Source organism: Atheta coriaria, unplaced genomic scaffold (genome assembly GCF_025399875.1).
Source record: "Atheta coriaria isolate IRGN ID8LTWV9N9 unplaced genomic scaffold, Caltech_Dcor_3.1 hic_scaffold_7_pilon, whole genome shotgun sequence".
Lineage (NCBI taxonomy): Eukaryota > Metazoa > Arthropoda > Insecta > Coleoptera > Staphylinidae > Dalotia > Dalotia coriaria.
This window is the reverse complement of record NW_027045449.1, coordinates 13,061,604-13,076,161: the sequence shown is the minus strand read 5'-3', so window position 1 is coordinate 13,076,161 and position 14,558 is coordinate 13,061,604. Positions and strand designations below refer to the sequence as shown.

The 14,558-nt window shown below is 32.7% G+C and overlaps 1 protein-coding gene across 1 annotated transcript in view; it reads right to left on the bottom strand.

Moving 5' to 3' along the window:
• Positions 1 to 574: 574 nt before the first annotated feature.
• The window catches only part of LOC135796370 (cuticle protein 19-like), a 23,818-nt gene continuing 9,834 nt past the window's right edge, over positions 575 to 14,558 (bottom strand). Inside the window, exons 2-4 of the mRNA XM_065308372.1 lie at positions 1,355 to 1,544; positions 1,056 to 1,274; positions 575 to 1,001 (exon numbers count right to left, since the gene is read on the bottom strand). Of these exons, the coding sequence (XP_065164444.1) occupies positions 726 to 1,001; positions 1,056 to 1,274; positions 1,355 to 1,366 (507 nt within the window). The 5' untranslated portion in view covers positions 1,367 to 1,544 and the 3' untranslated portion in view covers positions 575 to 725. The remainder of the gene's footprint in view (positions 1,002 to 1,055; positions 1,275 to 1,354; positions 1,545 to 14,558) is intronic.

The window sequence follows — 14,558 nt, the reverse complement described above, 5'->3', positions numbered from 1 at the left end:
GTTTCAACAAACTCCCACACTTCTTGGCCCGCTGCGGACGCGATTTTAAGTGAATATGCTACAAATTGTCCGTTTAATGTTGATGTAAGCCATGACAAATTTAAAGTCACGTCTTCAAATAATTTTCCATTATCTTTAAATTTGAAAAAAATATATAGCATGTTAATTTAACAGTTACTGTATGTTACTATTTTTATTACAAAGTTGTAGAATAATAAAACTTAAATTGCCAATCACAATAAAAAGAAATGCACTGATGTTAATCCAATCTATTATAGAATGATTATTCCAATAAAAGTTTTCGGCTAAATTAAATGCAATAAAATATTGTTTCTTTGGCCACATTTTCAACTGATATTGTAGCCAGGTTTCAATAAGTAGTGTTGGTTAAGAATGTTTAGAAATTTATTAAAATTCAAAACCATTAAAAAGAAATCATCAAATTATTAATTTAATTTAATCATTATTCAATATTTTTCTTTTAATATTTTAGTATATGTATGGATAATAAATAAATAAATTATTTATCATGCTTCAATCAGATAAAGGCAATGAGACAGAACAAACAACAAAATGAATGCATAAATCAATTTATTTGATAAAAGACCACATGTTGGATCATTTTGTAGGTTAAGTACAATAAAATGTAATGTCTAAAATAACGATGATGATGAAGGAAGAACAGCCATTAGATGATATGATGATCAGTCAAATATACCAAAAAATCAATAACTATCACCACCCCAGCTTTTGACGGGAACAGTAATAACTTTCTGAACGGATACAACTTGTGGATGAATGGCGTGTCCAGCCCTAATAACTTCAGCGTTGAAGCCATTCTTTTTATCAGCGGTGTATTTTACGATTCTTTTTGTGCCATCGGGTTCAACCAGAGAATATTCTCCTTTAACGACGTCGCCATCACGTTCTTCCTGTTGCTCTTTGTTGTCCCCGGTCTTCGGATCGGAAACGCCATATTTGAAGCCGTATTTTGGGTATGCCTAAGCAAAAACGTGTTTTTAACCTAAATTTGAATGGAATAATATTTTACTTACAATGTAATCGATTTGTGGTTCTGATTCTTTGATGAGAATTGGCTGTTGTACAATTTGGATGAGTTTACTTGTCTCACCACCAAGCTCTAAGCCCAAACTTTTTCGACTGAGACTTAAGCCCAAAGTTTTACCACCGAGGTTGACTTGTTGGTATGATTCGGCGGGGGGGTAGCATTGTGCGTTGTTGATGAACACCACCACAAAGACGACAGCAAATAACTATTAATATTGATTATTTAAAATTATAGTAAAACAAATATATTTAAATATTTATCTACGAGTATATAGTTTAAACTTACACATTTGAACATTGTACTGGTTTTGATGTTTTTCTTGATTGTTTTTATGTGAACTTTTTGAGTTCTTTTTTAGTTGTTGTTGAAACTGCTTGAAGCTGTTGGAACTGTATGAGTTTAGAAGAACACCACCCGGCTTTATATAGTGCCAAAACGGCCATTCACTCAATTTGCATTAGTTCAGGAGTTTACTCTGCCGAAAAAAACGGGATGATTTTGTAATATCACGTGAAACTTAAACTTATTATGATGTTTGGTGCATGAGAAGGCACTATCAGACACTATCAAGTGTTGTGATTGGTGCGTTGAATTAGAGGGGGTGCGTGATAGGTGTAAACTAAAGTGAACTGCACAAGTAGTGCCAACAATAAAAATTTTAAGATAAAGTAAAGTAATTTAAAAATTTCATAGAATATCATTTTTCGGTTATGTTTTGGTAGTAAACGAAAAGAATAAAATGATAAATGAAAGAATTGATGAGTTTTGTGAAGATTGTGTCTGGCTGATGCAATACGGACTCATGTTAGTTCACTTTGCATTATCTTATGGAAATTAGTCATGCGTAACGACATATATGCGTAGTGTAATATTACTTGCATACAAGTAGTGTCATTTCCTATTCAATTGCTGTATAGCAGTAAATGCAACGAATCAATTGTTTGAGAGGCAGATAGCTTGAGACAGAGGTTAAGAATTAATTTTCCCAATAGATAAATATATAGAATGGTGCCAAAACTTTAAACACAATATGTAGTTTGAAAACCAGCTTTTTCTTAAATAATAAATAATTCAAATGTTTACAAATATATTTTTTTCCAAATATTCAAAAAAATATATAGAATCAACAAATATCAAAAATTAAGAAATACGAGAACACAAATGCCCAACTGGTTGCATAGAGTTAGAACTATCATTTAACCTCAAAAATGAAAATAATATTCATTTTAGGGTTAGGACGATGTCAAAATGCCATTATGTCGATCAAACCTATAAAATAACACCTAAAAATGTAATCTATATATCACACATGCTCCACTTGCGATTTTTAGTTTTTTTCCTTAATTTACATTACTAAAAGATAGACTTTCACATTCTCAAACAAAAGAGCTCTACTTTAGTTCAGTTAAGTTTATATTCCGTAGTAAATGACTAATAAAATAAATGACAAACGCAATAACAAAACAAAATTATCACCAAACAAATCTATCAGGACTGCTTCGTGACAATGTCACAGCATGACAATGTCGCCATATGGCAAAACGCCATTGTCTCTTACTGATTATAAATTCATTTATTCATAGAATACACCACGCGAATAAAGCAGCGATGCAATCAGGCGCTACTTACAACTTACAACCGGAATCTTTCAATATTTCGGAGCAGCAACGCACAAAAAAAGCGCTCGGTAAACAAATTATCGTTCCGCTGTTGTTTCGACTAATGCCTCCAATCTGCATAATCGATACATGCATAGATAACGACGTACACCGCTAAATGTAACATTCAAAATTTCTAATTATTATTATTTATATAAACATTTCGCATTCGAGTTTTGCACAGATTGCAGACACTAATATTTTTAGCGTTATGGTGGTCAGTAGAACATCGTAGGTGTAGATATTTTTAATCTCGAAATGAATATTAATTATAGATTTTTTTAGAGTTTTTACATTCAACACATGTCATATACCCACTCAAAATAAATTCATTAGAAATATATTTGATGTACGCTTCTGAGAGTGCGTGAAAGTGAAACTTTGAATTCAATGAGCAAGTTGCGCGCGATAAGGAGGTCGGGTAGTGTTGATTTGGTTGCCTAGCATTGGCAGTATAACATCTACTGGCACTAAGGTTAACTTCAGTTATTTAAATACCAGATTTGCAGGCCACCTTCGCAGATTTTAAGAAAAAATAACCTAAATTTTTACTTTTTTGTTTTATGTGTCTAATCCGTCAATAAGATTCTCCATTTTAATAAAAAGATTTCTCATAATGTACGTTTTACTTAATTGAATCTTAATTATAATTAAATAACTATAACTATGATTAAATCTAAATATTAACTTTCCTGTCACATTTTTCAACCTGGGCAAAATATTATTGCGACTTAAAAAAAGTCAGTTTGATTTTCTGTGGTTAAACATATCTCTGTGCTAAAATTGTGCAAAAATTGTTGACAAACGTACATTTGCATGTAGAATATTAGTTAAAATTTGTAGTACTTGTTGACAACACATCCGCCATTTCCTAGTTTCATTCTGAATCGTGGGTGAGGCTCAAATATTTAAATTTTTGTAAGTTTCGTAAATTCCTACCGATATTATCAGTTTTAAAAATCTAATACCCATTAAAAACACATTTTATGATATTAAGCGTATTACAAGAATGTAATATTACGCAAACATATTTTCTCGATTTCATTAAAATATCATGTCCTGATAGTAGATATGAAATGGAACAGACGATAAAAATCGATTGTGTCAAGATATCAGCTTATATAATTAAATTGATATTCGTTTAGCTAATGCTTGTCATCTACTTCTTAAGCCCTTGGGGCTTATGTATATTTCTCAACTATAACAACATTGTTATCGTACAACATCAAACTTTAAATTACATTTATTTAAATTTTTATACAAATTTCAATATGCAATGAAATTGATTCGTGAAGAACATGGCTTACAACGTTTAAAACGAAATTTGCAAAGCGTGTAGTCACGATGGCTAAAGGCGCGTGAAGCCCGTCCAAATTAAATTATAACATGATATAAAATTAAATTAAATTAAACTAAAAGTGTGCGAGCATATAAAAGGAGCACATATTTTTTGTGTTGCTTTTTACTATTTCCTTAATTTATTCACGAGTTACGCGTTCTGCGGACGAGACATCGGCAATTAAATGTGCGTAATATCTGGATTACCGAGCAATAAATGTATAAATTACAAGCATGTCTATCTTTGAGCGTTTTTCGACTTTAATAACAACATGAGCGGAGACTTGGAGAGCAAGTGGATTTGACGGAGGACGTAATTGAAGTGGCAAATTAGCAGTTATTTATTGCGGCACTTTCTTCGGCCTGAAGCTGCAGGTATTTTTGTCAATGATTATAATTAAAGAATGCCTGCGAGACGGCCACCTAGGAAATATCTAGGTTCTAGGCCTAAGCGTTATATAATTGCATTTAATAGTCTTATTAATGTTAGATTTCAATTTTGAAGGAACGCAGGTGTGCAAAGATAAAATGAAATGGTAAAAGGTAAGGTTATATTGGGCTAGGTTAGGATGAGTTATTTGAATTAATTATATCATTTTTAAAAGTTGTACTTGGTATTTTAGTGCTTGACTTGAAGTTTAATTAGGTTCAGTATTAGGAGAGTAGGGTAATGGGAGTCAGCGGGTAATGGGAGTCACCCACATATCCACGAAACAATAGTTGCGAGTAACCCCGACAAATCATGCCAATCGGCGCGTGTATCATTGAGATACGCCATTGTTTTATTTTTGAGCTCCGCTGATCTAATTTTACGGCAACGCAAGTTAGAAGATAAGTGGGGAATATCTTGCAATATTCGAATGAAACTAAGCTATAAGGGAATTTAAAAATTTCATCCTCAAATGCAATTTTCACCATCAATGCTACAAAAACTAATCATATAAATAGGCTACTTTTTTCCACAAAAGTATAAATTCTGATATGAATATTCTTCTTTAAATTAAAATTAAGAATTTTATTAACTCAGTTGGCACATAAAAAGTTAATGAAACTAAAAAATAATTAGTTAGATTACTTTTTATTAAAATCTATTATTATTCTGCTCATTACAAATTTTGTTCAGATTATAATCAAATTATCTATTTTAAGACTAGTTAAATGCGTTTAATTTTATTATTAATTATTGTCGTGTTGTGGCGCGTGTTACATATTAGATTCGACATACCCGTCATATAATATCACTGATTATAGGTTATACTGTCAATTAATTAATAAAAAACGTCCCCCACTGTGATTGCGGTTTGCCACACATATTAACCTAATAATCTCAGTTCAAGTCAACTCGAAAATCTCGTCCGTGCTGTGGTAATGATACGCGTTACCATTTCGCATAGCGTGGTGTAAAACAACGCGACTACTAATATGGCGTCACTTCGGTGACTAGTCAAGCCACCCAGAAGTTAGACGTCTACATTCGTCATATCTCAACAAGATCACGTTACATGTTACACCAATATTTACTTCAATGAAATATTAACAATGATATGTTTTCACAATGTTTTGTGTCATATATAAAATAAGTTATAGTATAGTAGGAGTATAGTTTTCTATTTTTAGGCATCCAAATATTATTGCTTAAGTCATTGTACTTATAGACCAAGAGCCAGTGACGGCCAGACTTTCGTCATTTTAGGAAAGATGAAATTTTGTCCATGTGTTTCTCCAGCACAGGTAAGAACGATCCCAAATTATGAAACCTGGATCGTGGTTCCTTTGGCAGTTAACAGCCAACAAAGATGTACACATGATGACCTATGTTTCGTTATTTTAGCAAACTCCATTTTTGCATATTTTGTTTGTCACATTATTATAACATGCGCTGCTCATTGCCAGTCACCTGGTATGGTTCCAACCTTAGCCAGACACCCCTCAAGTATATTATATTTTAACTTTTTTTACTTTCGTTATATTAGGAAAGCTGAATTTGATACACATTATACAGAGAGCTATGAAACTGTGTTTTCCAGCACGCCAGACAGTTTGGTCGGTTCTATCATCCTGCCAGACGCATTGAAAGTGTATAAGAGTTGCAAAAATTGAATTGTTTATACATGAAATTTTCGCATAATAGTAATTTTATTTCAACAAATATTTAATAATAATCCATATACAACATATATGATTCGCTCGCAAAAATTGTTGAAGTAGCTCACTCTTGCAAGGTGGTAAGCTGCTAGCATCAAAGTTGCGCAATTTTTTTTTATTAAAAGCTTCAGTTAATTTGATTTTATTTTATTTTTGTATAAACGGACGGAGCAGGCGATATTGATAACGATCAAACATCGGACTGGAGTTGCAGTGATGGCGAAAATGGAGATATCGATAACAGTGATGATTATTATTAAATATTTGTTGAAATAAAATTACTATTATGCGAAAATTTCATGTATAAACAATTCAATTTTTGCAACTCTTATACACTTTCAGTGCGTCTGGCAGGATGATAGAACCGACCAAACTGTCTGGCGTGCTGGAAAACACAGTTTCATAGCTCTCTGTATAATGTGTATCAAATTCAGCTTTCCTAATATAACGAAAGTAAAAAAGTTAAAAAAATATACTTTAGGGTGTCTGGCTAGGGTTGAAACCATACCAGGTGACTGGCAATGAGCAGCGCATGTTATAATAATGTGACGAATAAAATATGCAAAAATGGAGTTTGCTAAAATAACGAAACATAGGTCATCATGTGTACATCTTTGTTGGCTGTTAACTGCCAAAGGAACCACGATCCAGGTTTCATAATTGGGGATCGTTCTTACCTGTGCTGGAGAAACACATGGACAAAATTTCATCTTTCCTAAAATGACGAAAGTCTGGCCGTCACTGGCTCTCGCTCTATTAATATTAATGTTGACTCAATTATTTACACTAATTTTGAATACCTCTTTGTTAGAAACTATCACTTGGCCGCGACTTCGTTCGTGTAGTGTTTAATAAATATGTAATTAATATTTACTTTTTTGTTTCTTAGAGTTAGTATGACACTCTTTAGCGCCATCTCAGTTTGAGTTAGTTAAGTATAACTACGTTTAAATCACTATATTTGGAATAAAAAGTGTACTATGTTTGCAACACTCATAAAAATATGTGTAGAAAAATTTATGATGATCTGTTAAGTAGTTTCCGAGTTAAAGAGTAACAAACAAACTCAATTGCGCATTTATAATACTAATAAGAATGATTTGTGTCAACCTGGAACTCATAAAAAACAAAAAGACGAAAATTGTTTTTGAATATTAATTTTGTTCAATACCCAATTTAAAAATGAAAGATAAAGACGTAAAACTGGATTAATTGCTCTCGTTTTTGCTAACACACAAGTACACATTTGATCGCTCTCAGATCAATAAATCATTCATAAATAAAACCGTTCAATATTCTTCTCTCTCCTTTAAAGTATTTTTTGCTTGCGATTTCAAAACCTCGTCGTTAACAATTAATTAAGCCTATTATATTAAAATAGCTCTAAAATATTTCAAATGTTTACGTTGAGATTAGTACAAGCACACAAAGAAGATTTTAGATTTCACTATGTTTACAGGCCAGCTTAATTATAGTTTTCTATATAAGTAGATATTTAATTGATTGTGTTACATATAAAGTTAGCAAAAATTACTATCAACATTCCAGACGAGTAATAAATTATATCAAATTTAATTTAATTTTAGTTCATTTGCTACTTGTTGATGAAGATATGCGTAATAATATTTTCGTAATGTCTTTACGAATATAACTGCTCCCGTGTAATTTGAAGTATTTTAAAATGGTTCATAATTTGCCACAACTGGCACGCTAACTAACCAACAACTAACCTATACGACTTGATTTCGAAGAGAAATTATAGCAAATCAAGTGTTTTGCAATGCGTACCACGAGCTTACGTGTGTTTTATTTGCTTTTTATCTTTATTCATATTTTATTACTTCCACATGTTTTACGTGTGTCTTGTGTTATATTGCCATATTTGGCATAACCTACAATTTACGCTTTAATGTGCAATTAATTTATAGAAATTTAATATTTGATCAGGTGAATTAATGATCATTGATTCATTTTTTAATTGGAAATAAATATCATCAACAGAATACAAAACTTTTACAACGTATGCAACCAAACTAACAAAATGTAACCGCATAATAACCTATTTTATAAGTTTTATATCAGCATAACTATGAATTATAAATATTCTTGACTCTATTAACTATAATAACTCAACGTTTCACTGAAATATTATATTCGAGATTAAAAACTGTCATGCAACTCTGAAGAATTTTACCTGGGCGTTTCACGAAGCAATTTATAAGAAACGCATTTCAAAACCTCTCGTTCTTGTGTTGAGGTTGTAAGCAAATTAATAATTAGCTCCATTATTTAATTCCTGACGTGCTCACGCACAAAAGCGCGTAACATGCTCACCAATGCGCAAGAAATGCTCTCCGAGTGGTCACCATCTCGTAAAAGTGATTTCGAGCGTGTTCATAGCGTGCAGAATACTATCGAGAACAGCGGATCGTTTGATCGGTCCCATTTCTCATAGTGCTTTACGATCGCTATTATAGAAAAATAACGCATACGGCTCATAAATAATAAGTTTAGTTTATGACAGGCACCTGGATTGATCGTTCAAAATTGCAAGCAATATTTTAATATTACAAATTTGAATCTAAATTAGGTTTCAATGTAGAAAATATTTGACACACTATAGTCTCGACACTTGCATATAACAAACATAATCATTTTGACTTCTATTTAAAATATCGTAAAGTACTTTACTCATGGGCTTTATTCACGGGACGGAGCTTGCCCTGCGATTTGGTTACGGTGCAGCACAAGATCATTTGAAATGCCCTGCGCCGCCAGTCAAACAAGCACTGCTGCTGCTCGTGGATAAAGCAGGCGCTGCTATGCGCTGATCGGCGCGGCACGGCATTTATAACCTTACAATTACCAGTAGTGTGCGAACAAATTACATGTAGATTTAAAACATATAAACGTGGAAATAGAGTAGAAGAATAAAAAGTGCAAGCATCTCATGACTAAACGTTGTTAAACACTCGATTAAATAAAGCTCGCTACGTTTGCTGGCAATCAATCTCGTGACTAAAGCCTCCGTTTAGCCATATGATAATTAATATACTATTTTGTATAACTTTATATATGTATTTTATAAACACACTTTTATCTTTAGCTTATGAATTTTAATATGTTAATAAATCACTCAAAATTGCCTGAATATAATAAGAGATCCTATAAAAATTCAGATTTTGGTGTATTTTAACACGATTACAAGCATATCGAATTGGGCGCTCGCGCACGCTTGTGTATTAGTTTTCAATTTGGTTAAATGTTTTAGCATTTTGAGGCGCGCACGCACACACGTTTGTATATATATTTATATGTCAATTTATGTAATCGCGGTCGCGGATTCGCGTGCGAAATTCGGTAGCCGAATCCGAAAACGTTTGCACGCGTGCGTGCGCAAAATAATGTAAATACAGAAAAAGCGCACGTTCGCGCGCTCGTATACCTAATAAATTAACATTAATTATCGCAGCTTCAACACACAAAATCAACACGAATCGATTCGACGCTATCTCGACGCGAATGCCTGAACACGATTGTTCGAGTCGGATTATCTGGTTCGACTTTTATTTTTTGTGCGCAGCAAATTAATCACTGAGATAATCTAGTTTAAAGAAAATTAAGCACAGCTACTAACAAGTCAACTGCATTGCTAAATTGCTACAGTTTAAAGAATTTGACGTGCAATTCATAATGTTATATACGAAATTGTTTTGTTTATTTATTTATTATTGTAAAATTTGACTTAAGAACCTTTATATAAGTATATAAATTGATGAGTGTATGTGTGTTCTCGATAGACTCCAAAACGGCTAGACTAAATTTTATGAAATTCTCAGACCAGCTTTAAAACAGTTCAGTGAGTAATCATGTAAAGTATAACATTGAAATTATAACTTGCAACGTGTAAAAAAAGCTATTAGAGTTGGAGATATTTCTAAAATAAACTTTTTTCCATAAAATTAATATGAGACAACGGTTTAATTTATTTTCTTACATTAGTAAATTTTTACTGTTGACAAAAACCTTAAAATCATTTTTGTTTTTGCTAATTCAGTTTTTTCCTGCAACTTGTGCAATTTGGAGTTCATTTTAAAGTTCTACTCTTCTATGCACCAATATACCTAATTAAACCCGAAACACCTGTTCTCACATACAAGGTAACCCTAAAACCAAGTGCATTATTTTGATACATCAATTTATACGTAGTCTAGTCCTAATAAATTTCAATTCCATTTTCAATTCCATCAATTTCGATTATATTATGCATGGCAATTATAAGTACATACGAATACCACGTTAGAAATTGCGTAAGTAAGTAGTTTAATTTATTATCTCACTGACAGTTCCGAAGCAGCTGGAACTCCAATAGTAGTCTCGCATATTTCTTTCATTTCTATCGGGCGCCCCGCCATGCGCAACATGCCAAACGCATCCACACAAAAACTAAAACAAAACCACCTCAATTCTCATTTTAATAACTAAATATAATAAGAAATGAAAAAATGGTTTAAAGATGATGGCGCCTATTAATTATCCCAAATTCTAATTGATATTTTATTGGCATCGAATGTAATTAATTCACTTTTCAAACTTTTTAATTAATTAATAACATATGCATTAGTCGAGAAAGCAGCGCATAAAAACACATCGAACACTGAAAACGGTCCCGTCGAACATTTTATTTAATGGCTTTGATAGCGAATGCTCAAACGTCGGTCGATATGCAATCGAATTTAATTAGCATTGGGCAAATAGGTAACTCATAAAATAATGCAAAAAACACTTATCTAACATTGCTAAAAACCGCAGCACACATGTTCGTCTATTGTGTGTTCCTACATCACTTTATATGTTTCTATTAATACATTTGTACGAGTATCCCAGTGTGTGTGTATGCAGATTTTATATAAATTTGATTTGATTGATTGATTACATGCTGGGCAATATTTCGGTCGAGATTGCCGCCGAATAAGTCATAAAACCTAAAATTAAGCTATAAAATAATTTTTACAAGCGGCGGCGCGGCGCAGTTTTGCAACTTCTGGTGACTTTTACTTATTTAGTTATTAAGTTGTGAAAATGTCGCGTTAAAGGCGTCGTAAACTCGACGTTTTATCGACGTTTTTTTTTTTGTTGTTGTTGGTCGCTCGGTGGCGATTCAAGTTTTATTGTTTTGCCAAACTCGAAACATCGTATCTAACAGAAAGCGGTTTAAATTTGAAACACGACAGCGGTAACAAATCTAGGTTTAAATTTGCAAAATAGAAGAGTTATTGTTACACATATGGATTTTAAGATGATATAAATTATAATAAGAAATTAACCTCAAACATAAACAAAAAAATTCTTGATTTTGATGTTGCTACGTCAAATGGTAAAAATGGTAAAAATTGTAAAAAAATTAGTTTTTATTTAAGAAATGAAAAGATTATTGATATACGTACATATTTAAAGATCATTTAAATAACAATAATAACTAAACCTTAAATTTACACATAAAGTATACAATTTTGAGGTTATGGAATGAAAAAAAAAAAAATAGTAAAAAAAATAGTTTTTATAATAGTATTGTCATTTATTCTTGGTTTTAACATTTGTACGCACTTTTTTAGGCGTGTACCACTGCATTATGTAATTCCAAACGTGCAAGCCGTGTCCCGCAAACAAAAACCGATCCAGCGATACAAAAACGGCGCCGAGTAGTTCATATAGCCACAGCGCAGCAATGTGCCTGAGAAATGTATTGATTTCTTGAGCGCATTTTTTAGATTTCACGATAAACGCCGCTGACAAAAATCTAGATTATTACACTTCGGCGCGTCGGTCGTGCGCGGGCTTGTCGCAATCGTATAATACGCCGCTAATGCCTAATTTTAATACATATTAATAATTGTTGGCGTCGCCCGCTGGTAGCGTGGTAATGGTAATAATGGGCTTAAGGCACTTTACTAGGTGTTAAAAGTTTTTCAATCGCAGAACTCGTTCGGCGCGTGTATTTCTTAATAGATTTAGCGCGAGCCGTTCATAATCGCATTATGTACTTGGAAAGTACGCGTAATTTTATGTGTGCATATGTGTGTGTGTTGTTCTTGTTTTTCACTTTCCAAATGCCACATTGCTAGCCAAAACAACCATATACCCGTACAATAACCCATATGCGATGGGTGATAATTTGGTGGTTAAAGACAAGAGGTCGTAGATTTAATACGGTGTATGTTAGCCTAGGTCAGAAAAGTCACACAAGCGCGACGATAATTTGTTTTCAAAGGCAGTGGTTATTTATTACAATGTGTTCATACTTTTCAGTCGGTTAGAGAAAAGTGAAAATCAACGATGCGAAACATTCCTCGCGGCCAAGACCTACGAATCTACTACAAATGGGGCAAAATGCTGTCAAATAGCAAATTGTCATGGGCGAATGTGATTTTTTTTTATTATTTTGTAATTATCGTTTTTTTATTAATTAAAACCATATATTTCATGTTTAAAAAAAATTAAACTAGACTAAGTACGGAATTTATTCAATATGAATGTTATAAACCATTAGCGTAGATTATTTTTAATTTATATTCTAGGAAGTTTATCTATTAAGCTGAAAATAATCTATAATTAAAACAACAATTTTCTCCAAATAAATTGTGGATTCCATTACAAAATATGCTAAAATAATTTGCTTGTAAATATAACATTTTCACATGTTCTCACATGAAAAGTGGAACGAAAACCAGTTTGTCAAACGTAAAACATAGTCTTGAAATACAAGCGCATGTGATAATTTCACTCGGTCATAATCATTCGTTAACTAGATTTTCAGTTTCCTTACTCTAGAATTTCTTAGCAAACGACCAACGCAAACCAAATGCAGAGCAAATACTCAACGATAAAACCTTTCATTCTCATTACTTTTGCAAACATAACATTTGAAGGAAAAAAAAAACTGTGCTCAACTTAACTTTCTGCTTCCAGTTTAATCTTTTAACTATCTACATTTGGTAAAAGTGTAATTAAAGTTTTGAATCTTTAAAAAAAATGGCGAACGTTTTAAATTAAAGCGGACGACTTCCTAAACATGCGCAATTTCTCATCCAATGATCAAGTTTTCAAACCGAAATTTGCGTGTTTGTGCATATATGTTGTACTTATGTATTTGGTGTTAATTAAGACTTCTTAGCGCCAGAGCCGAGCGGAAATGAGAATTAAAGCAAACTGAAATGTTTGCGAATTCGTCAAACATTCAAACGAACATTCCGGTCGTAGAATATTCGGCTAGTTATTTACAAATTTGTTAAATCCGCTTTGTAAGTTGATTTATTAATAACTAATTAATATGTATGAGTATATTTAATCATTTAATCATCGCATGTTATTTGACAAATATTTATAAAGTAACTCAGAACTTTTATACAAAATAAATGTCTTCGCGGCAAATTATGCAAAAATTCGTAAATTTTTTTCCAATGTCCTAGTCCTAGACCATCATTACACTTGACATAACACTTTATTCTTGAACTTCATGGTGCGCGGTTGGATGCTACGCATCGCTGAGTTTTCCTTTCTTTCTGAGTCGCGCACTTGCGCCAAGCGTAGCAAGTCAACCGTATAAAGCGTAACATAATCACAGTATCACATAATTTAATCATTACCGATAATACTAATTATAACTGTTTTTCTATTAAGATAAACAAACAAATGATTATGCAATAGCAGAAACAAACATTGCACCACTCACGCCAAAAAATCTGTTACAACTCAGAAACTAATTAGCTAAACCAACTCGTTAGTCGAATGACAGAGCAATATCAAAACGCGCCTTGAAAATCAACAACGCGATCAACGTCATCAACGTCAAGTCGAATCAGTAAGTACGCTTCCTTCCTTTAGAAATGACTTGTATTTTAATTGCATTGCTTAATCAAAATTTTACGTAAAAATGCACGAATGTTATGGCGACACACGGAAAATGAAGAAAGAGTTGAAGTTAATTTCCTTAGATTAAACCGCAACTCATAACAAATGTGTCCAATATGTTCAGTGTTCATATCCAATATGGCTGTCGAACGCAATTCGAAAATAACCCAATAACAACACCTATTACGATCAAGTTCGTGCCGTCATTGGCGTTCCACTCTGGTGTAATTAAAATTTACGCTAAACTTTACGTTGGAAGAAATGTAAATGAACCTTTTACCCGCGCCTTGCGTTTCAAACAAACTCGCAGGAGTCATGTAACATGCAGCCGCGGCAGCGTTTAGGTTTGATTTATGTCCAAATAACGATTTAATTAAACGGCGATAGTATATTAAATTATCGGCAGATAGAAAACAAGAGCGACAATCGTTTTACGT